This window comes from Biomphalaria glabrata, chromosome 12, assembly GCF_947242115.1.
Source record: "Biomphalaria glabrata chromosome 12, xgBioGlab47.1, whole genome shotgun sequence".
Taxonomy (NCBI): Eukaryota; Metazoa; Mollusca; class Gastropoda; family Planorbidae; genus Biomphalaria; species Biomphalaria glabrata.
In genome coordinates this window covers 9754308-9780639 of record NC_074722.1, presented here as the reverse complement: position 1 = coordinate 9780639, position 26332 = coordinate 9754308, and the positions used below count along the sequence as shown (strand labels likewise).

At 34.0% G+C, this 26332-nt stretch overlaps 1 protein-coding gene across 2 annotated transcripts in view; it reads left to right on the top strand.

Annotated features, from left to right (window-relative positions):
• Window positions 1–3424: 3424 nt before the first annotated feature.
• Window positions 3425–26332, top strand: part of LOC106070268 (acyl-CoA dehydrogenase family member 10-like) — a 28874-nt gene continuing 5966 nt past the window's right edge. For both annotated transcript variants that reach the window (XM_056005937.1, XM_056005936.1), the window contains exons 1-18: window positions 3425–3590; window positions 5991–6163; window positions 10910–11058; window positions 12083–12280; window positions 13386–13544; window positions 14486–14642; window positions 15520–15614; window positions 15722–15837; window positions 16947–17128; window positions 17996–18292; window positions 20481–20654; window positions 21260–21496; window positions 22112–22281; window positions 23194–23334; window positions 24239–24376; window positions 24696–24786; window positions 25349–25507; window positions 25952–26124. In XM_056005937.1, coding sequence (XP_055861912.1) covers window positions 5992–6163; window positions 10910–11058; window positions 12083–12280; window positions 13386–13544; window positions 14486–14642; window positions 15520–15614; window positions 15722–15837; window positions 16947–17128; window positions 17996–18292; window positions 20481–20654; window positions 21260–21496; window positions 22112–22281; window positions 23194–23334; window positions 24239–24376; window positions 24696–24786; window positions 25349–25507; window positions 25952–26124 — 2808 coding nt within the window. In that variant the 5' untranslated portion in view covers window positions 3425–3590; window position 5991. The remainder of the gene's footprint in view (window positions 3591–5990; window positions 6164–10909; window positions 11059–12082; window positions 12281–13385; window positions 13545–14485; window positions 14643–15519; window positions 15615–15721; window positions 15838–16946; window positions 17129–17995; window positions 18293–20480; window positions 20655–21259; window positions 21497–22111; window positions 22282–23193; window positions 23335–24238; window positions 24377–24695; window positions 24787–25348; window positions 25508–25951; window positions 26125–26332) is intronic.

The following is a 26332-nucleotide window of genomic DNA, read 5'->3' as shown; positions in this document are numbered from 1 at the left end:
ATGATGTATGGGAGGTAGATCTACAACAACTTGGGTTTCGGGCATGGAGACAAAAGGCTCAGGAGAGATTTTGTAATTTTATACATGTATATTATATGGTAATTCTTATATTTATTACTAAATATAAAGTTAGCGTTTTTTCCGCTCCTAAAATCGAATATTTTCTCCTGGAAAACTCTTGGAAATCTCCTGAAATTCTAATCTCAGAATGGTGGGGGAACCCAGTGAAAATGAATTCTTATCTTCTTTTAAACATCTATACACATATTAATATCATTAATTAGTAACAAGAGGTTAACCAGCCAGTTAAAAAAAAAAGGAGGACGGTAAAAACAGAGGTCCCCCCCTCCCCCGTATAAACCGTATAGGTCTAAGCGCTGTTAAGATCAAATGATGCTTCGTTTCACCCTCACTGGCATAGAGGAAAGTAACTGCCAGTATATGACTGTTGGAGAGAGAGGTGCGAGTCAAACATTTTAGACGGAAAGAAAATGCGGGAAAATATGCTGGTCGCAACTGGGCGTAGACATGTGAAACATGTAGGCTACTGCACTAATCCTTAATCTTCGAAATCGAAGACATTGGGTTAAGGTTAAAAATAGGCCTATTATTTTAATATTTCAGTTTACAAACAATAACAATAGATAAGACAAAAAGAAAAACAGAATAAATCAGTAACTAAATTATTATTAATGGCTTTTTAAGCTTATAATAGGGGTTTCGCTGAATAGGTTTTCAGTTAAAAGGTCATTTTGAGCGAACACCCCATGATATTTTTTTTTCAACGGAATGAATAGCCTTAGTTATTCTAGCTAACTATTTCTTCATCTATTTAGAAGCATAATAGGCGATTTTTTTTCGGCCGATGTCCAGTGGTGCTTTAAAATCGCCTTAAGTTCGGACCTATTCTCGTTTATCCGGAAACGTTTTGAGAATGAAATTTCCATGCATGTCAACTTTGACCTTCAGCTATGCTTTATTTTATGAGGGAAAACGAAAGTGAATATGTGGGAAATGTAGAAAAATGGAGTCTTTGTAATACCATTTTATTAGTTCTGCAGTTACTTTTGAAATAAATAAGAATGGATAAAAATTACGGGGAGGTGTTCGCTTTATATGCCATTTCGCTGATGGGCCTTTCCTACTAGATTCCAGTAGATCAAGACTTCGAATATTTAAAAAAAATGCGCTTTGCACTGACTTTTCAGTCAATGATTTAGACAAGAGTTATGGAACTTTCATTTCCTTCCTACGTTATTTTTTCACTTCTCAATTTTCTTTGTGACTTAGGCCTAGATATGGCATTTAGACCTAGATATAGATAATAGAATGAAAGTTTATTAGTTGAATTTTAATTTAAAATTCTAATCCATTCGATGAAAATGTTTACTAGTGTACTTAACTTTATTATAAATTCTAGCTTAAGAGGGAGATTTATTCAATTAATCAGTTATGAATGAATAATAATAAATAAGTAGGCTTACCTCATTGATAACGATAATGAATAATGTCTACATTCTTAATAAGCAAAGGGTTAGCTTTACGTCTATCGGAAATTTTTTCTTTATCTTGACTTCTAATATTTTACGACACAATTTTCTTGTTTTAAAAAAAAATGCCTCGATGCAGAGAGCTCTAGCGCTTTGGGTCCGTGAAAAAGCAATAACTTCGAGGGCACGAGAATTTCGAGATCAGATTGGTTATTTATATTGACATTATAATCAAAATGATGTCTAGTAGTGTCAGTGTATCAGTACACATCAACATAGGCCTGCACACTTACACACATTGGCATATTTAATAAAAAAAAAAAAAAAAGAAAGAAAATAAAAAAAGCTAAAAATAATTTGTAAGATGAAATAAAGATGAACAACCTCCTGTTGCTGTTGTCAGTCTGTCGCACACATTAGACAACACACTATCGTAGGCCAATGGCGAAGCAAGCTATGTGCGGGTGTTGCGGGCCGCACGGGCCATCAGATGGTGGGCGCAACAAACTGAGGACACAATTCCTTAGTAAAACTACACATTGTAATTGTTTGAAATCTCTGAAGGTAACGCACATTTACACTTTTTTTTTGAAGCCTTGCATGTTGTAACAGATTGTGAACAAGTTTATGATTGTGTTTTTTTTTAAATTACTAATTAGTAATGTTCCAATCTATATGGTGGACCAGTGGAGGGAGGGGTCTCTGGGAGAAGGTTTTCCAACCACTCAGAAAACACAACAATGTTTAGAGTCGGGATTTGAACTTAAGTCCCCTTGTAATGTGGTAAAGGCGTAGCCAAGCGGTTTTAGCCTCTCAGTCACACATCACTTGCTTGGAGGGAATCTGAAGTTTGTGACTAGCAACACTAATGACAACAAGGGTCAAGGCTCGAGATTTAAATAAGCAAGAGGAGAAAAGATGGAGATATTATCTGTAGAGAATCTTAGACATCGTGCGTTTATATACTGTTGTTGGAAGTGTAGCAAACAAGCAATACTTTTTCCAGACTTTTTTTTTTTTAAGAGCATCATGAGAAATTGCCGAAGGCCTAACATAATATTGCAACAATGTCACAATCTTCACACTCACTTATTAATGCTCGTTCAGTTTTAAGTAGATCTAGCTCTAGATCTAATCTTGAATGTTTTTAGTCAAAACATAGTTAATGACAAATAGATGACAGTGTAGTTTTGTTTGATCTCTAAGAATGAAGATCATGCAATTTTTCATAATTCGGAAATCCGAATACAATATAGATAGGCCTATACATATTTTCAAGTTACATGTAGTTACTTCCTTCGGCCAGTCTATATTTATTTATGTCTATGGCTGTATAATAAAGTACACAAAATTGCAAGTCACAAATTTTCGTTTCATAAAACTCTTTTATCGGCCTGTCTATATTATATTTATTTATGGTAGTGGAAAACGGTGTGAATGCGGTGAGCTAAAAGGTGGTCGACGTAACAGAGGCGCCCCACGGAAACGCTTCAAAGACCAGCTTAGGCGTTAACTTTCCTTGGCTGACATAAAAGAGAGCACCTGGTTGCATGCGGCCTCAGAACGAGACAGCCGGAGGTCACTCACGAAGGCCGCGGGATACACATTTGAAAAGAAAATCTGCTGCCGAGGACAAACGCAGACGGCGAAAAGAAAATCTAAATCGACTACCTGAGGACATTGGTTATGCTTGCCCTGGATGTGACAAAATATGTAGGTCACAGCTGGGACTGCGCAGCCACGAGAAGTATGCCTACTGCATTCCTCACTAATCTTCGGACCCTGGTACATAAAAGATGCGTTCAAGTAAAATTAAATACAGTGAGCTTAAAATAAACTCATACAAACAAGAATTGGCATACATCTGTTAAAATCTGGCATATTTTTTATTTTCATCGCGAAAACGAAAGTAGGAATTAAGTGTTTCAGACTGCAATATACTTATATAGCGAATCGAATATTGAGATGATCAAAGTCCAGGCCATGGTCTAGACTAGTCTATGGGGTTTAGAATCTAAACTTTAGATCTAGTCTAGATTTTAAATCTATATTTACACTTCAACTTCTAGATCTGAACTAGATTCTAGATCTAGATTCTAGGTATCTATTTAATCTATGGTTACACTATGTCGTCTATTCTATGTTATTCAAAGTTTAAGTTATTGAAAAATTATTAAGTTTTAATTTAAGGCATAAAATTGATAAAATTAAAATATGATAAAAATGATGATGATTTTAATATTTTATAACTGATCATTTTACTGATCATACTTAGCCTTAGGAACTTAGGTTTAAGGTTAGCTAAGTAAGACTTATAATAATGTCTTATTAAGTTAAGAGTTAGATTTTAATTAAAATTAAGAGTAAGACCGATCTATAATCTAGAGATTCTAGATCAACATAGATCTAGATCATGATGATAGATCTAGAGTAGTTTATGCTATTCGGACACCTATACCTATAGGCCCAAATTTGAAAGTTTGACTTTGACAGCGCATTATTTTACAATGGTTTGACATAGAAAAGAAAATGACGTATCAAAATCTTCTTTAGTTAAAGGAGAATAAGGATGACTACTTATATTTGTTCCCTAAACCTATATTTGTTATTATATTTAAGGTCAAAGAGGCCGTGTGTTTTCATTTAATTCGGACACACTTGACCCACATTATTTGATTCCGGACACCATAATTTATTTCGGACAGTCTCTATATTTAGGCATCAATAAACTCAGATTTTAATTCTATATTAACATTAACTAAATTTTAAGATCCCCAGGCATAGCCCCTCACATGAAATCATTTTGATGTTTTCAAACTATGCATAAATACGAACACAAAAAATAAAAATATGAACACACTTATTCTACCAAAATTAGGTCACTGGAATAGTGATTTCTGCAACGACTTTTAGACTTATTTTATGTTTGTTTATTTTATGTGTGTTGAATGTTTGGGGTTTGCATGATTAGATGTGTGTTGAATGTTTGTGTTTTTTTGTTTATTAATTTAATAAATTTCTAATACAGATGATCTTTTGTAGTATAGTAGGCCCCTACAGGTTATGATAGCCATTCTTGCCTAACTGAATCCTCTATATTCTCTCTATATAAATCTAGATCTATCTAGTAGGTCTAGATCTAAGCATTTAACTTCATTCAATGTACCAAGCTCACTCCAAACATTTGCCCATTTATTCTCTATTAACAACAACAAACGAACAAATATAATATAAGATCATTTTTATTGATGTCCAAAACTGGCTGTCCGAAATAAATTTTGGTAAGAAAATCGTAATTTAATTCGGACACCGTATTAATTTTTTTTTTGGTATGGAATTAGAAAACTTGGCTTATGAATCAAATAAATTAGCTCCAAAAACAGAATAAATATTGCCGGGCTCATTAGTATAGACTAAGCCAATCAAAAAATATAGTCTTAACTCTAGGAAGAGGTAAAGTCATCCGGGTAACATAGGAAAAAACAACAACCTGACTAACAAATTTTAAATTCGTTTTTCGTACATAAAAAGACAGCTAAATGGAAGGAAATTGGGTCAGAATCATTGGAAAATGGACAAGCACATTATACAGCGTGCTAGTTTTATAATACATATTTAAATAATTATTTAATGACCACAAAAAACAGCGAATGTCCAAATTCATGTAATGTCCGAAATAAATAAACTACTATAGATCTAGTTTAGATTTTAGATATACTACTATAACTTACTAGAATACTAGATCTATAAACTATAATTATAAGTATACTTATAATAGTATAAATAAGTATAAGTATAAGACTATAGTATAATTAATAAGATTTATTAAGACCTAAGTTACTAGACTACTTAAGATTTAATTTTTTAGATTAAGATAGCAATATCAATAGTATAGAATAAATTATAGATCTATTCAATCTATTTTAATTCTAGATTCTATCTTAATTGTTAACTAATTCATAATATGACATTATCTAGATCTATATATTATATATATGTAATGATGATAGCCCCATTAACTTAAGTTAATGAAGTTTTAAGGGCCCATTTTATGATTAGTAGATTATTATTTTATATCATTATATCTAGATAGATCTATGAATACTATGATATAGAAATCTTGATATCTAGATCTGGTAAATGTTGCAAATAAAGTTTCAATAAAGCAACCCATTCCTGGTTCTATGCCCTAACTCTAATGGAGCACTTGTGTATTTTGTTTGTAGCATGGAATAAGAAATTTGTCTAACAAACATTTATATAGATCTAACATAGTTTACATAGCAAATATCTTTACAGGAATAAATAAATTTGAATCATATCCATTTTGATTGGTTCACACTGCACTTTGTAAGGGCAAAACTGATTTGTACTGTGACTTTAAAAAATGAATTGATAACCAAATCTAAAATAATATACTATATAGACCTAGATCTATGACATCTATGCTATTTGTTTATTTCTACAGTCAGTTGTAATACAAATAACTTTTTTTTTTAGAATGCTAAAAGCTCATTCAGTACTCAGCAAGATGTCATCTAGTTCCAGGGCACTTTTTCCAGCTGCAGTGTCATCTAGGAAGTCTACTAATGGACCAAACCAAAAATTACCAAAAGCAGTCATTTTTGACATGGGAGGTGTAATACTACCTTCTCCATTATACATGTTCAGAGGTCAGTGGATTTTTTTTTCCTTTATTGTATTCACAGTATAGTAAAGTACTCCTTTCAGACATTGCGATCTATAGGACAGATGATGTAAAGGTCATCTGTTTCTGTGTCAGAAAGTTAATGAGAGTGTCATGTGGTCAGTACAACGACAAACCACCTTTACTTTTCCCCAACTAATGTCAGGTATCCATTAGGGTTGGGTGGACTCTTAGGCTTCTCAAAAGTCCCAAAATATTCAAAATCCCAACCTTCACAGTGATAATAAACCTTAGACCCCCTGGTTTGAAAGGCAAGGGTTTTATCTCTCAGCCACCTCCCCCCCCCCCCTTACTAGATGTAAGTTGGAGGCACCACACATGATCTGTCGACTGTCTCTCTCCACTCCTCTCTGTCTTTTGCTCTGAGTAGAGTTTCTTTCCATTACAAGACTGTCCATTCTTTAATGTTGTCTCCCCATCACTTTCTCTGCCTCTTCTTCTTTTTCCTGATATGCCCACTGTTCTCTGTAGGAAGGTCTTTGCAAGCCCTGAGGAGCTTGTGATATGGCAATTAGTTTTTATTTGCATTTTTGACAGTAGTCAGCTGGGCTTGTCCATCATCATCATCATTTTTTCTTTGTGTTCCTCATGGAACATAGGCCTCAGTAAAAACATGCCACTCTCCACAGTCTCTTGCTAGTTTTTTTTATGGCTGCCCAGCTCTTTCCTGTCCTCTCTGCTTCATCTTATACACTGAGTCACCACATTCTTTTTGGTCTTCCTTTGCATTTGTATCTTGGGGTTTCAGTCTAAGGCCTGTCTAGCTCTGTTGTTGGTATCTTTTCTCTGTACATGACGTTTTGGGGCCGCCGTTTTGGCGACGGGACGTTTTGGCGCGAGCCGTTTTGGCGACGGGACGTTTTGGCGCGAGATATCATTTGACGATAATTTAATAATCACGTAGCTTTTATAACAATGTTTATTTCACTCTACCATAATATTGTATCTATAGTATGAATTCTAACACCGTTCAGCGAATTGTTTTGTTTTAACTATAAAGGTTTTGCTTATTTCATGAATATAGGCCTATAATAAGTCAGATTCCTGAATGGTAATGACATGCTATATGTGAGTTCTGCTAATCGCACTGGATGACATTTTTGGATTTCTTTCCAAAAGATTTTTTTTTCTTTGACATTAGTGTAATATACGAACTAGCTAAGTGTCACACTGTAATATAATAAAAACCATGTTAACATCTAAAGCTCTGTTACGCTGAATGACGACAATAACTCCACACATAGTAAAGATCAAGACACGGAATGTGGTCAGTACAAACTCTAACGTGAAAAGATATATTTTGAGAAATTGGGTAGGGGTGATTTGGGTGACACATCTCGCATTGATGCAGGTAGAGTTAAACAAATGAAGACAAGACCAGCACCGAGCACTGGTTGTTGGCGTCATGCGTCTGGCGATCATCTCCTTGGGAATGGTCATTACATGTGACACCTATCCCGCCCCCTCTCTTCTGCTCACATTTCACTCCTTGTATATACTCTTTCCTCCATCCCTCCCCTCTCCCACGCGATTTTTGTTTTTAATTTTAAAGTAATATCTTTAAAAACCTTTTTGAAAATAAAAGTATGCCTCTTAATAAACACACATACACAAGCCAAAATGTTTAAGAAAATGATGTGAAAAACAAACACACATTTACATTTAGTACGTGAAAAATGTCTTAACACAAACACTCATGCAAAACATAGATATGAATAATTCTTTTAAAAGAAATATTACAATAAACGTACATAATGTATTTCGCGCCAAAACGTCCCGTCGCCAAAACGGCTCGCGCCAAAACGGTGGCGCCAAAACGGCGGCGCCAAAACGTCCTGCTTCGATCTTTTCTATAGGTGTGACCAATTCATCTTTGCTTTCTCTGTAAGATCTGCACCTCTATATTTCTCTGTCTACCTATCTCCCACAGTTTGGTGTTTTCTATTTTGTCATACCACTGTATTTTCAAGATAGTTCTCATTTAATAAAGTTCTTCATCCATGGGAGAAAATGTTTGCTTCTTTCTGTTGCCTTTAATTAACTATGGCATTGAGTGCATGACCTACTGTTTTTATTCTAATATATCTCTGGTATCCTATAGAACTCTATGGATTCAGGATTGCTTTTAAATGTCAAATAAAAAATTCAAAACTCCACCTAAAATCAAATTGTAGACCATCATTTAAGCTGTAAACCACCTGTGAACGTGTCATAATAATAATCAGAATAAGAAAATGATTTTTATTTGGGCATTAAGATCACTTGCTTGCAAATTTGTTTACCATCAATAAATCTTTTAAAATATCCAATTAGCTTTCCTGCTTTTCGAAGGCACTGTGGCTTAGCGGTAAGCACCTGGCTTCCGAACCCAAGGTCTCAGGTTTGAATCCTGGTGAAGACTGGTATTTTTATTTCAGGATCTTTGTGCGCCTCTGAGTCCACCCAGCTCTAAAGGGTACCTGACATTAGTTGGGGAAAAGTAAAGGCGGTTGGTCGTTGTGCTGGCCACATAACACCCTTGTTAACAGATGACCTTTACATCATCTGCCCCCATAGATCACAAGGTCTGAAAGGGGAAACTTTCCTTTTTTTACTTTACTGCTTTTCAGTGCTGATAAACTTAGTCAACTTTTTGTACTATGAATATGTGAGAGTGTTCATACAGTTGCTTGGGAATGAATGGGCATGTATGTTTGTGCAACAGTGAGTGTGTAACAATGAGCATGTGCAGTGTTAGAATGAGTGTATGAGTTTTAAAGTCAAATTGTTCATAGAATCATTTCAGTTAAATGGGTTGTGAAGATGAATGCATAAAACTAGACCAAAGACTGTCTCTAAAACACTTTATGGCAGATTTAAAAGAAAAGGCATCACAAAGATTAAACATAATAAAACACCTAGCAGGAACATCCTGTGAGCTGAAAAGAAAACCTTAAGACAGTTATACACTGGATATGTCAGATCTGTAATGGATAACTGTCTCTCCATACAAGTAGCTGCCAACAAAACCTATCAATCATCATTAGATACAATCCAAAACCAAGCCTTGCGGTTAATTAGTGGAGGTATGAGAACTACTCCCACAGCAGCCTGTGAAATAGACTCCAATATTGAACCTCTTAAGTTAAGGCGCAACAGAGCAGCATTAGAAGCTATTGAGAGATACAGAAGGTTGGAGGATGATCATCCAAATAAATTACTAACACAGAGAAATAGGAAAAACAACCAAAAAAAAGCAAAGGACTCTGATCCAACTTACTGACGAACTAGCCCTAAAACACCACCTACCCAATAACAGAGAAAAAATTACCAGGTTTTCAAACATTACACCCGGACTAAACTACAAACAACCAACCATCAAAACACATTTACTAAATAACACCTTAACAAAAGAATCAAATCCACTGGAGCTCAAAGTAGGCACGCTTGAAACAATCGAAAGCTATCAAAAAACAGCTATCCATATTTATACAGACGGATCGGCTTTCAAAGCTACCATCAATGCTGGTCTTGGTGCCTTCCTGGTCTTCCCTAAAAATAAACACTTTGAGATAAGCGCACCCTGTGGTGATTACTGCTCAAACTTCCAAGCCGAAATTGAGGCAATTACCATAGCACTCCAGACAGTGGAAAACAAATTATATGAAGGAGTGCAACCACCATCAGATATTGTTGTCTTTACAGACTCCCAATCTACTCTGCAAGCACTTAACAGCAGCACCTCAAACAGCCCAAGAGAGTTGACAACACTCATTGTGATAATCCACCAGATGATATCAAAATTAAATATCAATATTACACTACAGTGGATCCCTGGACACATTGGCATCATGGGAAATGAAAAGGCAGATAAGCTATCAAAGGCAGGTTCATCTATGGAACAACCAGATAGACCTGTTAACTACCTCACCCTAAGGTCAATGTTAGTCAACAATCACAAAGAGGAGTGGCTCAACCAATGGGCATCAGGAAACACAGGCAGGGCCATGTACAGAGAAATGACTACGCCTAACAAACTGGACAGTATTAACTTCCTCCCCCACAAAGAACAATCTACAATCTTCCAACTAAGAACAGGACACACACCACTATTAAATTACCACCTGAGCAAAATAAACCCCACACAACCACCCCTTTGCAGACATTGCGCCCACCCCTTTGAAACCGTAAACCATATCCTCACAGCTCAGCAGCAATAAAGCTGGCTAGAAGAAGAAGAAGAAGAAGAATGCATAAGAACAGTGAGAAGTATCTGATGTAGATCTTGAGGGTAGGGTAGTAAGGAGAGGTAGGTTTCTTTGTTTGGTAGGCTTCAAAAAGATTATTACAAGTTTTGTATTTTATTGGTCAAGATATTTATTACATATTACATTGTCTAATATTTATTACACGAGTTTCACTAAAATACTTGTTTGTTTTATAATTTGGATGTTTATTCAGAAATGAAGATTATTAAACCCTAGACCAAATCTTCTGCTGCAGCAGCTGACATTGGGCAGGGTTCTAACTCAGCATTGTTGTGGCAACAGTCCATAGTGCAAACTACTTGAACATGCAATTCAACTTGCAATATAAAATGTTTTTATTGTTAAATCTGGTTGTTTTTGTGTAATAAAAAAAGATTTATTGAAATGAAACTTACCTTTGACACAAATCATTTGTCATGAACTATTTTACATAATATTTTGACTTATTTTTACAATTTCTTTAGATTTTGAGAATATTAATGGCTTACAGAAAGGCAGTGTAACAAAGGTTATTGTTAGCAGTGGTTCTCAAGGCGCATGGGGTCAACTAGAAATGGGGAAACTGAACCTAACTCAATTTTCAGAGGCTTTCAGCAAAGAATTATCAGTCAAGGTAGGCAGTAGATGTCAACTCACACTATATATTTACACACTAATCAGTGTCTGGTGGTTTTGTGGTATGCACTGTGGACTATCATCTCAATCTTTCCTGGTTCATACCCAGCCCACCACCATTTCCTGACATTCTGTGGGAGATTTGGCTAGATCAAAATGACCTTAAACTCTGGAGGAACATCCTTAATATGTAAAATGGAACGTGATATCAGCTTTATGGCCACTAAATCATATTTTATTTGATCTTTGGCTTTTAAGTAACTAAAAGATGTTAGTGTATTTAATGTTATCACTATTCTGTCTCATAATTTATAAATACAATTTTCATAATTAAATGAAGCATTAAAATAATAAATAATTAAATATGATTTAAATCAAATTTTTCTTCAAGTGATTCTTTCTTTGCTTATTAAGATAAACTTCTTTCAAAATCCATCTTAGTGATATGGTTAATGAAAAATCTTAATACAACTAATCAAAGTAATTGTAATATGTTCACACACAGATACACTAATAATTCAAAAATTTATAAAACAAAGCTATGTGGTACAGTTAAGAAGTAGCCTCTTTTATGTTCAATCACAGAATTAGTAATTGCTGTATATTTCATCTCTTGCATTGTCAAAAAATGTCAGCTTTATAAACTATTTTACTATCAGCTTTTTTTTAAAAATATATTTTTTAAGAATTGTTTATGGATATGTCTTTAGCATTCTAGTTATTATCACTTATTTTACTGTAATTTCATTACTTACTTACAGCCCCTCACCCCTATTGGAGTATAGGCCGCCAACAGTAGATCTCCATAGTCCCCTGTCCTGGACCATCCTTTCCATCTTGCTCCAGGTGTAACCAAAGTGCCTGCCTCTAGTTCACGTTGCCAGGGGCTTCTAGGACATCATCTCTTTCTCTTGCCTTGTGATTACTGTCTATTCAATGCCTTTAAAATTAAAATACTGTTGTCCATCGGAAAGAGTTTATTGCTGTTACCAATTAACCTCTCAATATTTTATACATTTCAGATTGGTAAGAATGTTGATGTAACATCTCTTGTGAATGAGATGAGAAAAGGCATTGGTTCACCATTTCCAGTAATGATTGATGCCATACAGTGTGTTAAAGGAGAAGGCATCAAAACTGCCCTTCTAACTAACAACTGGTTTCTGGATGATAGGAAAACGCAAACGCTATGTCCCCTGGATAAAAATTTATTTGATGTGGTAAGTATTTGTTTCACGGTACAAAAAACAACAACTCACTGTTGTTAAATGTTATGCAAGTTAACAAAACAAATAGATGTTCTGAGGTGGTGATTTTGAATTAAATGTGAATGTCTTAAGTTAAAATGAATATTTTTTTTTAGAAAATATTATGGTGAAATTATAATTTAGTGTTTAGTCAACTCCACTGTATGTTAGAATTTTATTTTTCTTTAAATTTGTGGGTTTTTTTTAATGATTGAACCTGTTTCTCTGAAATTTACTCACATTTTCTGGAGTTAAGTGAACTCAGAGAAATAGATAAAATATTGATTTGTTACTATATTAGACCTCACATCACTTAATAAATTATTCTGCAGTAATTCAATTTTTTATCTTATTGATTATAAACATCACTCAGTGCTTGGCTTGACTTAGCTTATGAACTGAGGGGACCAAGTTCAAATCCTTTTAAAGAATGGGATTGTGAACAGCCACATCCTTTATGGGTACCTGGCATGCATCAAGGAAGTAACGTTGGTTGGTCATTGTGCTGGCCACATGACATCCTTGTTATCTGTTGGTCATAGAAACAGAATAACCACTACATCATTTGACCTATAGATCACAAGGTCTGAAAGGATTTGGTCATTGTGCTGGCTAGATGACATCCTTGTTAACTATTGACTTAAGAAACAGAATGACCTTTTCATCATTTGACCCATAAATTCCAAGGTCTGAAAGGGGTATCTTTACTTACCATTTACAATTGGCCATTCTTTATTTCTGTTTATTACAACTGAGTGTTATTTATTTATACAAAATGGCTTAAATTGTGCTGAAAATCAAATCAAAATCAAAATCATATTTATATTTTTATTTTATTTTACTTACCTAAATGAGTGCCGCAGGAACTATGTTTTATTAAATTCCCTCAGGTCAGTAGAAATATTGTAAATATAGGAAAAGAACTGCTAACTTAAAATTGAAGCGATTGGTATTGCAATTCTAGGCTGTTTTGATTGGTACCTGATATCATTTTGGAAAATAAGAGCCATGAGTTAATATCAACCCAGCTGCCTTATAAATATTTTTTGTGTACTTTTACTTTTTTCTTCTTCTACAGATTGTAGAATCCTGCATTGTTGGTAATCACAAGCCAGATCCAAAAATCTTCCAGACATGCCTCCAGGAGCTGCAGGTGCAGCCAGAAGAAGCAGTCTTTCTAGATGACTTGGGCCAAAACCTTAAGGCAGCTCAACTGTTGGGCATACAAACTATCAAAGTAGGACATACTCTTGTTTAATTGTTTGGTTTGTACACTTATAAAGCTTCATGTCTTGTTATCAGTTGAATGAATGAAAACAATACTTATTATATTAGCTAAAAGTGATTTGATACACATTATACACTAAAAGGGGTTTGATACATATTATACACTAAAAGGGGGAGTTCTGTGCTACTTTAAATGTTCAGCAAACACAACAACTCAGCTAGTGTCAAAACTCAGTTTAAAATTCTGGTCTGATTAGAGTTTCAAACTTGAACCCTCATGCTAGTTGGCCAAGTCAGTATGTAACTCAGCCTCACATCCCATAAGGTTTATTTTGATTGCTTATTATTAACCCTTTCCAGTCAAATGTCCGTGGGACATTTTTGTTTTTCCCATTCTGGTCAAATGTCCCAATTTTTACAGCCAGTAAGTACAAAAAATGAAATCAACCAAGATCATTTTTCACAGCATCAGAAGATTCAAATGTAGCTAGGGGTAGATAGTCAACATTAGATCACAACCAGGGTCTAAACAAAAGACAGCATTTCATAACTGACTTTTTAAACAAAAATATCAAAGGCTGCAGTGTTTGCAATGCCAGAAAAACACCTGGAGGTGGGCATAGGACAGTATTCTACTGTAAAACTTACTCTCAGTCACTCATGCTAAACTGGATTACACTCTCACAACTCCTTCAAAAAGTATGATATACAAACAAATTTTTGAAAATGAACATTTAGACATCATGTTCTGAACAATTTTTCATTGTCATAAATAAAATATTACATAAAATTCAACTGGATTTGTTTTATGTGATTTTTCTGTTTTCTTGTAAAATAATATAAATTAGCTAAAATTTAATTCAGACCTGGCTGTCAACTTCTTAAGAAATATTAAAGACCAGTAAATGTTAATATATAAATGATGTATGACTAATTCATTTCCTTTGATAGGTGACTAGCCCTGATCAAGCAATCTCAGATTTAGAAAAGTTGTTGGGTTACGGCCTTCGACAATTTGTTCCTGGAACTACTCACATACCAGGACACCTTGAGATAAATATTTTAAGTTTGGAAAATTACCTCAAGTCACTTGGTCTGCAGGATTCTTGTAAGAGACCTTTTCAATAAATTGTACAACATAATGTAATGTAATCAACATCATCTATAACAATCTCTGGCACTCAAAGCATCATCAAGTGAGCACTGTTTCCCTTTTTTCTCTCTTCTGTGCCTGTTGGAGTGTTGGAGCTCTTTCCTCATTCATCTTCTCCATGTTCTGTTTGGTCTCTTTACTTACTCTACCCTGTGTTGCCCATCGCAATGCAGATCAGGTCGATGCATGTGAAACGAGTGTTATGGAATGTGTGTGTGTGTGTTACCTAGGTGATGATGAGCGGTTAGTTGATTGGTTGGTGGCTGTGTGGTGTAGAATGATGATTAATCATAATGCAGATGTTAAGAACAGAAGATGATCTAGAGACATGAAAAGAGTAAAGACATGTTTTTGTTTTTAGACTGTTTTAATATCAGTTTATTTCATTACTATTAGATCTATATCTAATTTCAAGTTAAATCTGTGAATATTGTAATAAAAGTAATATTGAGTTATTGAGGCAACCCATTCCATGCTCTAATAGCACTAGGGAAGAAGGAGTATTTATACAAATTTGTCCTAGCATATGGGACGAGGAATTGGCCTTTATCGTTGTGTCTTTTTAGTATTTTAGTATAGGGATAGATTACCACTCTCTTGGATCTTCACCAGTGGCAACAATTTGTCTGATTCCCTCTTCTTCCAAAATTTTTTCTTTTTTTATTAAGTAGGCTTTTTTTCAATACATTTTTAAAATTAATAATCTAAACATTTTAAAAGTTTTAATTCTTGAATTAAATTAGTTTAATCATTTCTATAAATATATATACATATTCTTCTTAATCTTAAAAAAAAAACCAATATGCTTTGTTTCTTATGTCTTGTGTTATAGCGCCACCTGTAGTGAAAGTCTTTGAACATGGCCAGTCCAACCCAACCTACTATGTCTCCTATGGAGGTCAGAAAATGGTTCTTAGAAAGAAACCAGTAAGTAAAACTTTTTGTGACAATGTTATGAAATTAAATTTTTTGAAATGTCAATTTGTACCTTGTAATGTCAAAGAGTAACATTAGAAATCAATGTTTCAAAATAGCCAGGTCAACTACTCCCATCTGCTCATGCTGTGGACAGAGAATATAAAGTCATGTCGGCAGTTGGTAAAGATAAGGTTTCAGTGCCCTGCATGATAGCATTCTGTCAGGATGAAAGGTGACTAAAGAACTTTTATGTCTAGTTCTTCTGTATAGTGTGAAAGATATAATTAGAACAAGTAAAAATGTATGCTGAGTCTTAGATTTACTGCTTCAGGGGTGAAGGCCATTTCTTTTCTGCTTCAATAGAGAACAACATTATAACATCAATATTGTTAAGTTTGTATATTTCTCTGCTATCATAAAGCTTGTAACTTTCACAGCTATTATAAAGTTTTAGTGTTTCACTGCTGTTCTAAAGTTTGAATGTGCCACTGCTATTATAAAGTTTAAATATTTTATCACTATTCTAAAGTTTGAATGTTTCATTAATATTATAATGTGTGAATGTTTTATTAATATTATAATGTGTGTATGTTTCATTAATATTATAAAGTTTGAATGTTTCACAGCTATTATAAAGTTTGAATGTTTCACAGTTATTATAAAGTTTGATGTTTCACTGCTTTTATAAAGTTTGAATGTTTCACTGCCATTATAAAGTTTGAATGTTTTACAGCTCATATTGAACCCTATCTTCATAATTTCATGTCATTAAATACATTTGAATATTAACAATATATTAATAATAACATTAATTAATCTCCATATCCTGTGGTTTCATCTCGTTAGTCGAACTTACTATACAATAGTATCTGTAACAGGGTTGTATATTAAAACCTGCCTTTTTACCTGCCTGAGCGGACCACTTCAGGGGCCGAATATCAGTTGTCTTTCCACACAAACTGTGTTTCTAAGCACCTGAAGGTGGCATGGAAAACTTCTCGCATACAAAGATACTCCCACTGGGCTTAAGAGATGCCCTATACAAGAGCAGTTAAAAGATAAAAGAAAAATAATATAAATTTAATATAGTAAAATAATGACTCAGTGCTGTGTAAGTTTCCAAAGTAACGTACTACAGTCTTTAAAATACTCAGATATAAGACATTGTAAAACTAACTGTTGAAAACATTCAGTGTCTTTTAAATTAAATATTTAATATTCTTAATATCTAGTGTTCCTTTTTCAAACTTTATTTTTCTTTATGTTTTAAATACTTAATTACATATTGGTATACAAAGAAGGCCATATTTGCAATCTTGTTTACTGTTTTCTTAACTTCAGTGTTCTAGGCACACAGTTTTATCTGATGGATTATCTTGAAGGGAGAATATTCAAAAGTATAAAGTTACCTGAAGTACCAAAGGAAAGCAGAAGGGAAATTGTAATGGCTATGGTTGATGTTCTGAGCAAGATTCACTCTGTGGATATAGACAAAGTAGGTCTGTCTGACTACGGCAAGAAAGGTAACCTAAGTATGAGTTCTTATTTCTTTATTATGTGGTGCCCTGTTGTTAATGTGTCCATCAGAATGTTCGAATAGCTACCTAATTAATCAACATTAATAGAATATGCAAGACGGCTCCATTAATAAACAATATTCTCTGTGCCACAAATGAATATAGTGATATGCGAGTGACCTAGCCATAAAGTTTGTTAACTATAAAAACTGCAACTAGTATGATGCTATTCACTAGTATTTTGTTTCATTGCAAAGGGGTCATTAATTTATTTGCTGAGAAATGACTAGTGCAGATAAAATAGGATTAGAAACTTCTTGTGATGTCATAGTTTCTAGGAGACACAATACTTGTCTAATTGTATGACAATGATAGAACGCATAGTGTCAAGGTTCTTTTGTTCATTGGTTTAGTTGTTTTGTTTAATTTATATTACTAGGATGATTTAACAATTTTTCTTTTTATTAATCCAATATTGTGATTCAAACATATAATGGTGGATTTATTTTATTCCAATTTTAAAAATTTCAATTTGTGGATTGTTTTTTGTGCTTAACTATTACTGAGTTTGTTGCATTCATGTAAGGACAAAGCTTATCTGAATCATTAATATTTTAATGCATCTATGTCCTTGTAAAAACATAATGTGCAAATATGCCAAAATTTATGCAGAATTTCAAGATTAACCTCAAGAATATCATTTAGACTCATTTAAAACTTAATTGAGCATTTTATTTAATTCTAATAATATAAACCTTGGCCGGTGAAATTTGATTACTTTTTTATAATAATATAAACCTTTGTCAATGAAATCTGAACACTTTCTTGTAATAATATAAACCTTGGTCAAAGAAATCTAAACACTTTCTTCAGGACAGTTTTGTGAACGCAACTTCAAGCGCTGGGCAACTCAGTATGAGCTGAGCAAGACTCATGAAATCCCCTCAATGTCATTGTTGATGAGCTGGTTGTCTGATCGCATGCCAGAAAAAGAAAAAGTCTCAGTCATCCATGGGGACTTCAGGCTGGACAACTTAATGTTCCACACAGAAAGATCAGAGGTCATTGCTGCTATTGATTGGGAGTTGTCCACTCTTGGGGATCCGTTGATTGACTTGGCAAACAGTGTTTTAGCATATTACTCTCCACCAGACAGTCCACTCACAGCGGGTAAATTGGTGCTTAAATTTTATTGTAATCAAGTTTATATTAAGTAAAATCAAGTAAAACTTACTTCTAAATTTTTACATTTTTTAAAGTTTACCTGTAACAAGAAATATGAAATGCAAAGTTTTTAAAATTCTAATTTTTATTTTTAGGGAACAATTTTAAAGTGAGTCATTTATGACTCTGTAATTTCATTAGATGAACTATTAGAAAAAAATCATAGATGTTAACATTTAAGCATAAAATGGTTTGCAGTGTGTATCTCTAATTACCACAAAGTACCTATATAAATACATGAAAATGAATAGTTAGTCAAAATCTTTTATTTTCAAGAACCTTTTTAACTCTTTCTCTCCTAACTGATGATACCAGCGTTGATTCCACCAGAATGTGGTAAATAATTACGGAGAGAAAGAGTTAAGATATAGGAAAAGAAGTAAAGTTATTCTCCTTGTCCTAAGAGCTAGGTGAATTCCTTTCTTTGGACAATAGTGAACAATCCTAAGAATTAATCATAGAGTTTCTGAAAAAAAAAAGGCCTTCAATATAACTAATTGTTTAACTTATCATTCCCAGAGGAAATGATTCCACATATATGACAGCACACTACACTTTGTCTCTTGTATTAAATAGATCATTATTGTATTTAAATTTTTTTTATATCGGTTGTCTTATTAGTAGAATTTCTGCTTTACCAAAGTAAGTTTAGATAGTAATCACCTAAGTTTTTTAACTCCATACATTTTAGTTTTTAAGGCATTCAAGACCTCCCCTAGATCAATCATCCATCACATAAAACTGTGTGACATATCACTGGTTTAGTCTTTAAGATGAACCATTGATAGGATACTGAAATGCTCATGATAATATGTGTAACATCTTTGTTAGATTAGAACCTACTTTGGCCTTTTGCTATTTGTGACCTTGAGCTTTTGCCAGTATGTCAAACTTTGGCTTAGTTTCTGTGCTATTGTTATGACCTGTTTAAACATTCCTGTATGCTTTACATAATGAAAGTACTGACCATACTGTTTAATTTCATGGATCACAGGATTTGACTTTTGGACTGTTTCTTTTACAAATAGTCAGTCATGAGTTTTTCTATTTTGCTTTTGGAAAGTTTCTTGTAACACTAAATATTTTAAGAATTGTATCTATGTTTATTTCCAAAGAATGTTGAAAGTTTGTAACACTGTGTGTGTAACACTAAATATTTTAAGAATTGTATTGATATTTAAGTATCATTGGAACTATCAGTCTTCTTTACACTATTTTGAACTGTGGATGATACCAGAGGAAAACTGTTTCATAGTAGCTCCTAAAGTGTGCACTGTTCCACCTCACCTTTTTTAGAGGTGCTGCTTCTTCTTCAGCCATTTTTTTGCTGCTCAGCTGTGAGCTCTGTTGCAAACTGTGCCAAGGAAAAATAGTGTGCTGTTCTCTTCAGTTGCTCAGCACTGCCATACAGGGTGTTGGTTATGTTGGGCTTTAGTGGAAGTAGGGTCTGTCTAAGGTAGATTAGGAATTGGCATTTAAAGAGGAAATGGTTTACAGTTTCTTAAGGGTGGGCGCAGTGTCTACAAAGAGGTAGGTGTGTGGGATTTATTTTGTTCAGATGGTAATTTAACTGAACTGTGTTGTGTTTAGAGGTGCTGAAAAACAAAAGTTGATCTATTTGGCATAACATCACTTTTAGATGCCTACACTCAGCGAAGGTTGCACTAAATAACAAATTGTTAAAGACATTTGTAAATAATTTAATTGAAAGATCTCAGCATGAACCCTCAGTGGTTGTTTGGCAAAGTTTTGTATACAGCAGAGATTTTACTGTCTCCTTGAAAGTTTACGAACATGTGACATTTCAAGGTATCAGCTAAAACTTGACATATTATTATGATACATTTGCCATCCATCCCAGTGGCGCTACAGCACATGGAAGGCGTTGGCCTGCTTCAGCACCTCCTTCCATTCAGAATTCTCTTGAGCCTTTCGTCTCTATGCCCAAACTCTAAGTTGTTGTAGATCTGCCTCTGCATCGTCAATCCATCGTATTTATGGTCTGCCTTTGGGTCGCCTGCCTTTTGTTTTTTTGTCGGTATAAAATTTTTGCTCCATGATATTGCTTTTTAATTTGATATCTTATAATATTTTTATTTTAATTTTAAAAAAAATATTTTTTTTTTGAGATCAGGTTTGGTGGGAGAAGATTTAGAGTCTCTAGGTCTTCCCACAATTTCTGAGATCTTGAATAAATATTGCCTCCTCACTAAGCAACCACCCATTGACAACTGGGACTTTTATGTGGCCTATTCTTTTTTTAGAGGTGCTGCAATATTGCAAGGTGTCTACAAGCGGGCAATATCAGGTATGTTTGAGCAGAACTCTTTTTTTTTAAGAAAGAACAATTTTTGTAAATTAATAATGCATAATTTATATTTCATTGGTAACACAAAATTTCATATTAAATTGACTCAAAAAGGTTGTTTTTTTCAAGACTAAAATACATGAATTTTGTAAAATGTCCATTATTAAAAGGGAGCATTTTAGCTGAGTGCTAAAGCGAACCACAAACTGAAGAGTCAGTCAGGAATTTGACTTCCAATGAAGAATGGGATTTTTAACTTGATTTTTAGGATGCCCTGACATAAGTAGGTTATAATAAATGTGTTTTGTCATTGTGCTGGCCACATGACAGCCTTGTTAACTGTAGGCCATAGAAATAGATGAGCTTTTTAGGATATCCTGACATTAGATTCTTATAATAAATGTGATTCGTCAAATAGATGAGCTTAATATCATTGTGTTCTGGGCTGTAAAGTCTGAAAGAGCAACTTCAGATCACCCAATTTGTTGACTAAAATTTTGTTATTTTAAAAATTAAAGATGAGAGGATCTTTCACAGCGATGACAATCAAATGTCTTTCTTTTTAAAGAATTTAAATTCATTTCACATTTATTTTGATGCAATAGGTCAGTCAAGTTCCTCAAACTCAAAGCGTGTGGGTGCTTACGCTTCTGTAATGGCTGATATTGGTTGGAGCATTGCCTCCAAGAGCAGCTTGAAGCCCAACAAGACTGTTGCCACCTCAAATACAAGTGCCACCCAGACACGTCAGTTTTCTACCATTAGCTTCACTGGCCGACGACCTGTAATGTCTACACTGTCTCGATCTTTGACTTCTGGCTCAAGTGCTTCTTCTCAAGTTGGTATGTTGTTTTATTAATTACTTAACTGATAAAGTAATAAGTATATAAAGTAATACCAAAGTAATACTAAAGAGTTTGACCTGAAAAATTTCTTCATAACTTTAAATGTAACATGAATTGTTGCTTTGTAAAGGGAATTACTATTTGATACACATTGACAAGACTTATATGATTTAGATGTTTCTTTGGAAATGGTGATTATTTAGTGATGGCACAAACTTTCTGCAGGGTAGCATGTGATTAAGATGGAGAAGGTTTGAAATAATGACCATTTGGATAAATGTCTGAAGAACATACCATGAGGCTAAGCTGAAAGAATTAGTGTGAGCTATGTACTGTACAGCATAATGTTCAAAAATAAGAAAATGTTTTTAGTACAAGTTAAAGCGAAATTGACACCCAACGCTTTGAATTTTCACTATTGAGACATAACCAAAAATTAGTTTCTACTTTTTAGTGCATTTTAACATAAATCTAATTTTTTGTTATTTTTTTATTACTATTAATTATTTTCTTTAAGGTATATTTCTTAAGTCTTTTTAAAGATGTATATTTAAATCATTTGGTCCAAGTGAATTATTTTGTCCATTATTCACACACCTCCATGATGTCTAGGACTAATGGCTGTGAGTGTTGAGGGTCTCTCTCCAGCAGTTCAAGACCTACACAGACGCGTGAAACAGTTTATTCAGACTCATGTCCTGCCACTGGAAGATGTTCACAAGGAGCGTGAAGCTCAAAAAGGAGACAGATGGACTGTAATGCCAGAAATAGAAGCCGCAAAAGTAATGTATTGTTCATTGCCATGAAAGTATTGTGATGTTAAACATGTGAGACATTCTGTTGGGTTAGTTTGTATACAAGTTGGTATAGGTTCTGTTGAATTATCACATTTTAGGACTATTCTTCTTCTTCATTCTCATTTTACATGTCGGAGGGTTCAAATCAGTAATCCTATATCTGAGCTGAGCTGAACTGCACAGTGGTTTCCAGATCAGGCACTTCTCCGTATTGTTTTTGTTTTTGTTCTATAGGAAGGTTTTGGGGCCAGAGTCTTTTTCAGGCCTCTTCATATAGTATGCAGCTTTGAAGGACATCGTCAGCATTCTCTGGTGATTTCCACAAGGGCTGGTTTCGCTCGTCATTTTAGGGTTATAAAATTACATGTCTCCTTCCAAATGATGCAGTAACTCAAGGTTACGTCCCATGTTTTAGCTTGAACTTCTTTTGCTCCATCTCAATAGAGAATCTTGAATTCTCCTCCGTGTGGTCAGTAATGAAGCTTATCCTCTTAAATCAGCGGTTCTCAACCTTTTATGCTCGGCGACACCTTTTTACAATCCCCCACTCTGCCGCGACCCCCCTCCCCACACACACACATACAGCAATAGATGAGTAGTCAATAACAATCCATATTTTGGATCGTCTTAGGCGACCCCTGGCAAATCGTCAATCGATCCCCAAGGGGGTCGCGACCCACAGGCTGAGAACCGCTGTCTTAAATCATATAGGAAAGAGCATTGGTAGGATGACTTTTTAAAAGTAAGCAATTTTTCCACCCACCACTGTGAAGTGGGGCATAACAGCCAGATGTGTAGCATTCATTCTAATTGTTAATTTGCGTAAATTTAATATAAAATTGTGTGCTACCAATAAAATATAAATTATGCTCTAATTGTTTGTTTTTTTAACCTTAGGCCAAGGCCAAGGCAGAAGGATTATGGAACCTGTTTTTACCTCTTGAGTCAGACCCTGATAAGAAATATGGAGCAGGACTGACCAACTTGGAGTATGCATTCCTGTGTGAAGAGATGGGCAAGTGTATGTTGGCACCTGAGGTGATTAGTTTAGATTAGATGCTAAACACAATTTTTTTAATTTTGTGATGGCTATAACAGTTTATCTATGAAATCGTAAAAGTAAATTAATAAGAAATTAGTTAAAATGTACTGTTAGCTAATCTTTATATTTTTTACATTCCAAAATTTCTTTAAAAAGAACAATCTCAAACTATTGTTTTACAACTTTTAAATTCATTTAATAATAAATGAAAAACTGTCATGGAATCCCCATATTGATGAAACTATCAAAAAATCAAACAAAGCCTTAGGGTTTATTAAAAGAAATTTCTATAAATCAAACAAGAACAAGATGCTGTAGGAATCAATAAAGAAAAGAAAATATATAAAAAAAAAAAAGATAACCAAACTAAATTGTAAATACACTGTTGCAAAAAAAACACAAGCTAGAACTTACTAGAAAAACTGCCTCCCTACCATTTAATCTATAGCTCAGTGTTACGTGCGCATCGTAGTGTAAATTAGGAACAGTGCGAATGTGTGTTGAAAGGGAAGAGAACCGAAATGGAGGAATATAAACAAAATAGCGTTTACAGTGTGAAGTAAGATTAAATTATTTATAAACTATGATTTTGTCGTTTTGGTGTTGGTGTATCGCTAAATAGTCTCATTACATAATAAGACGTAGCACTCAGCCCTCTAACAATTACATTGTCCTAAGGGCCATAACTCTTCTCTAACAAACAAACTAATGAAATCACAACAAATCAACATAAAATTCTTCCTTACAACCCAGATTCTATCATCCAACTATCCACAATGCTATACACAATCATTAAGTCCATATTGCAATAAATCAAGTTGCTTGGAAGTCAAACTGTACTTTGCAAAATCCTACAATAGAAATTAAACTTTTATTTTTTAATCATTTGTGAATCTTCAGGTGTTTAACTGCAGTGCCCCTGACACAGGTAACATGGAGACACTTGTCAAGTACGGCAATGAGGAACAAAAAGAGAAATGGCTGAAACCACTTCTAGATGGGAAAATTCGATCATGTTTTGCTATGACAGAGCCAGCAGTAAGTTTATAGAACTGCTGTTTAAAGTAATAATTTATGAGAAACATGTTTTTAAGACCATCATTAAAGATCATTTCTTGTTTTTGTTAATTTAAATACTAAGCTTACCTTTAGAAATTGGTTGTCTTAGGCATTCTTAATTTATTTTTATTTTTAAGAAATGTTTGGTCAACATGTAGAATAGAAATCCCATATTCCACAGAAACTCAACATGTAACTTTCAAATTTATGCCCTTTGCTTTATCAACCATCCCATTCCATGTTTTTTAGTTTTATATTTTAATGCTTGCAAGTACTATACTTGAATCTGTCTCTACAGGTAGCATCATCTGATGCCACCAACATTGAGTCTTCGATTAGAAGAGAAGGTGATCATTACATCATGAATGGTCACAAATGGTGGACTTCAGGTAACTAAAGAGCTAATGCTGATTCTTCAATCTAACAAAAACTCCATGCATCAAAAAGATCTTGTCCCTAATTTTGTTATCACTGAAGTGATGTTGTTCATCTTGCAATATTTGTTTTTTTACTTCCTAATCTGGACTAATTGGACTAATGGTCTGAATCAATACAGAAACATGGAATGCTTAAAAATAAGGATCTTAGTAATGCAGATTTTGATCATATGTAGTTTAGGATTTTTTTTTTATTCTTTAAATACTTAATTTAAACAATGCAATATATCATGTTGGTAATGTTATTAGCACTACTGGTTATAAGTTTTTTCCCCCTAGATCAAATTTTTTTCAATTCCTTTTTTTTTTGGTAAACTTTATGCTTGTATAGTTTCAGAAGCATTTCACTTTGTGCTGTCTTTATTAATAAGATTTAAAGGTCTTAAACTTAAACATGGGATTCCCTCCTTGCTAGCATGAGAAAGTCCTGAGCTAAACTGTAGTATTCCATAGCTAAGACTTGTTCTTCGTTTTACTTGTATAATCTATGATTATGATACGCTTCTTTGTCCAGGTGCTTTAGATCCAAGATGTAAAATCTGTATTTTTATGGGGAAAACCAACACATTGGCAGAAAAACATCTGCAACAGTCTATGATACTGGTTCCCATGGACACACCAGGGATTAAAATTGTTCGTCCTCTGACCGTTTTTGGATTTGATGACGCACCTGGTGAGGAGAACTTTTTTTCTGCTTTCAAAATCAAAAATATGGATTGGGTTTGGATAGTGAAAAGAATCATTGGAACTAGATGTTAACCTTGTGAAATAGATGTATTGTTCATTCCAATATTCTTGATGAAACCAACAATAAATTTTACAAAATGTTCTCTTTGAAACTTTACCTTGGCTCTTTTGACAAAATAAAATTAGCTTGTAAGAACAAATAGCAGCAGAGTGTCAGATGTCAGAGTGTTTTATGTATTTTAACTGCAGCAGTATTTATATTTATTTTTTAAATTATAATGGATTGGCTCAGGAACATTCACAAGTATATGATTAAGTTTAAGTGGTGCTGTTATCCGGGCAATAAATTATTCAAATAAGCTAAATAGATTTAAAGTTTGTTAAAAAAGTCAGCAACTTGATCTTGTTATGACATTGTTTTCTATTTCAGAGGGCCATGGTGAAGTCATTTTTGAAAATGTTCGTGTACCGGTTTCAAATATTCTGCTTGGCGAAGGTCGAGGATTTGAAATTGCTCAAGGCCGACTAGGTCCAGGTCGTATCCATCATTGTATGAGGCTAATAGGTCATGCTGAAAGAGCTTTGTCTTTGATGATTGACAGGGTGAGCTTTTTATTCCATTCTGTCATTTGAGTTTAGTATCTAATTTTCTTTTTCAAAATTTGTTAATGCAACTTTTATGAATTGATACTAGACTTGATTCATGACACACTAGCCAACACTTCATCAGCTCTGTACGTATAGCCTCATCTTATTCAAATTGTTAAGTAACTATTGCTTTGCTAAACAAGTTCCTATTACCATTAAATAT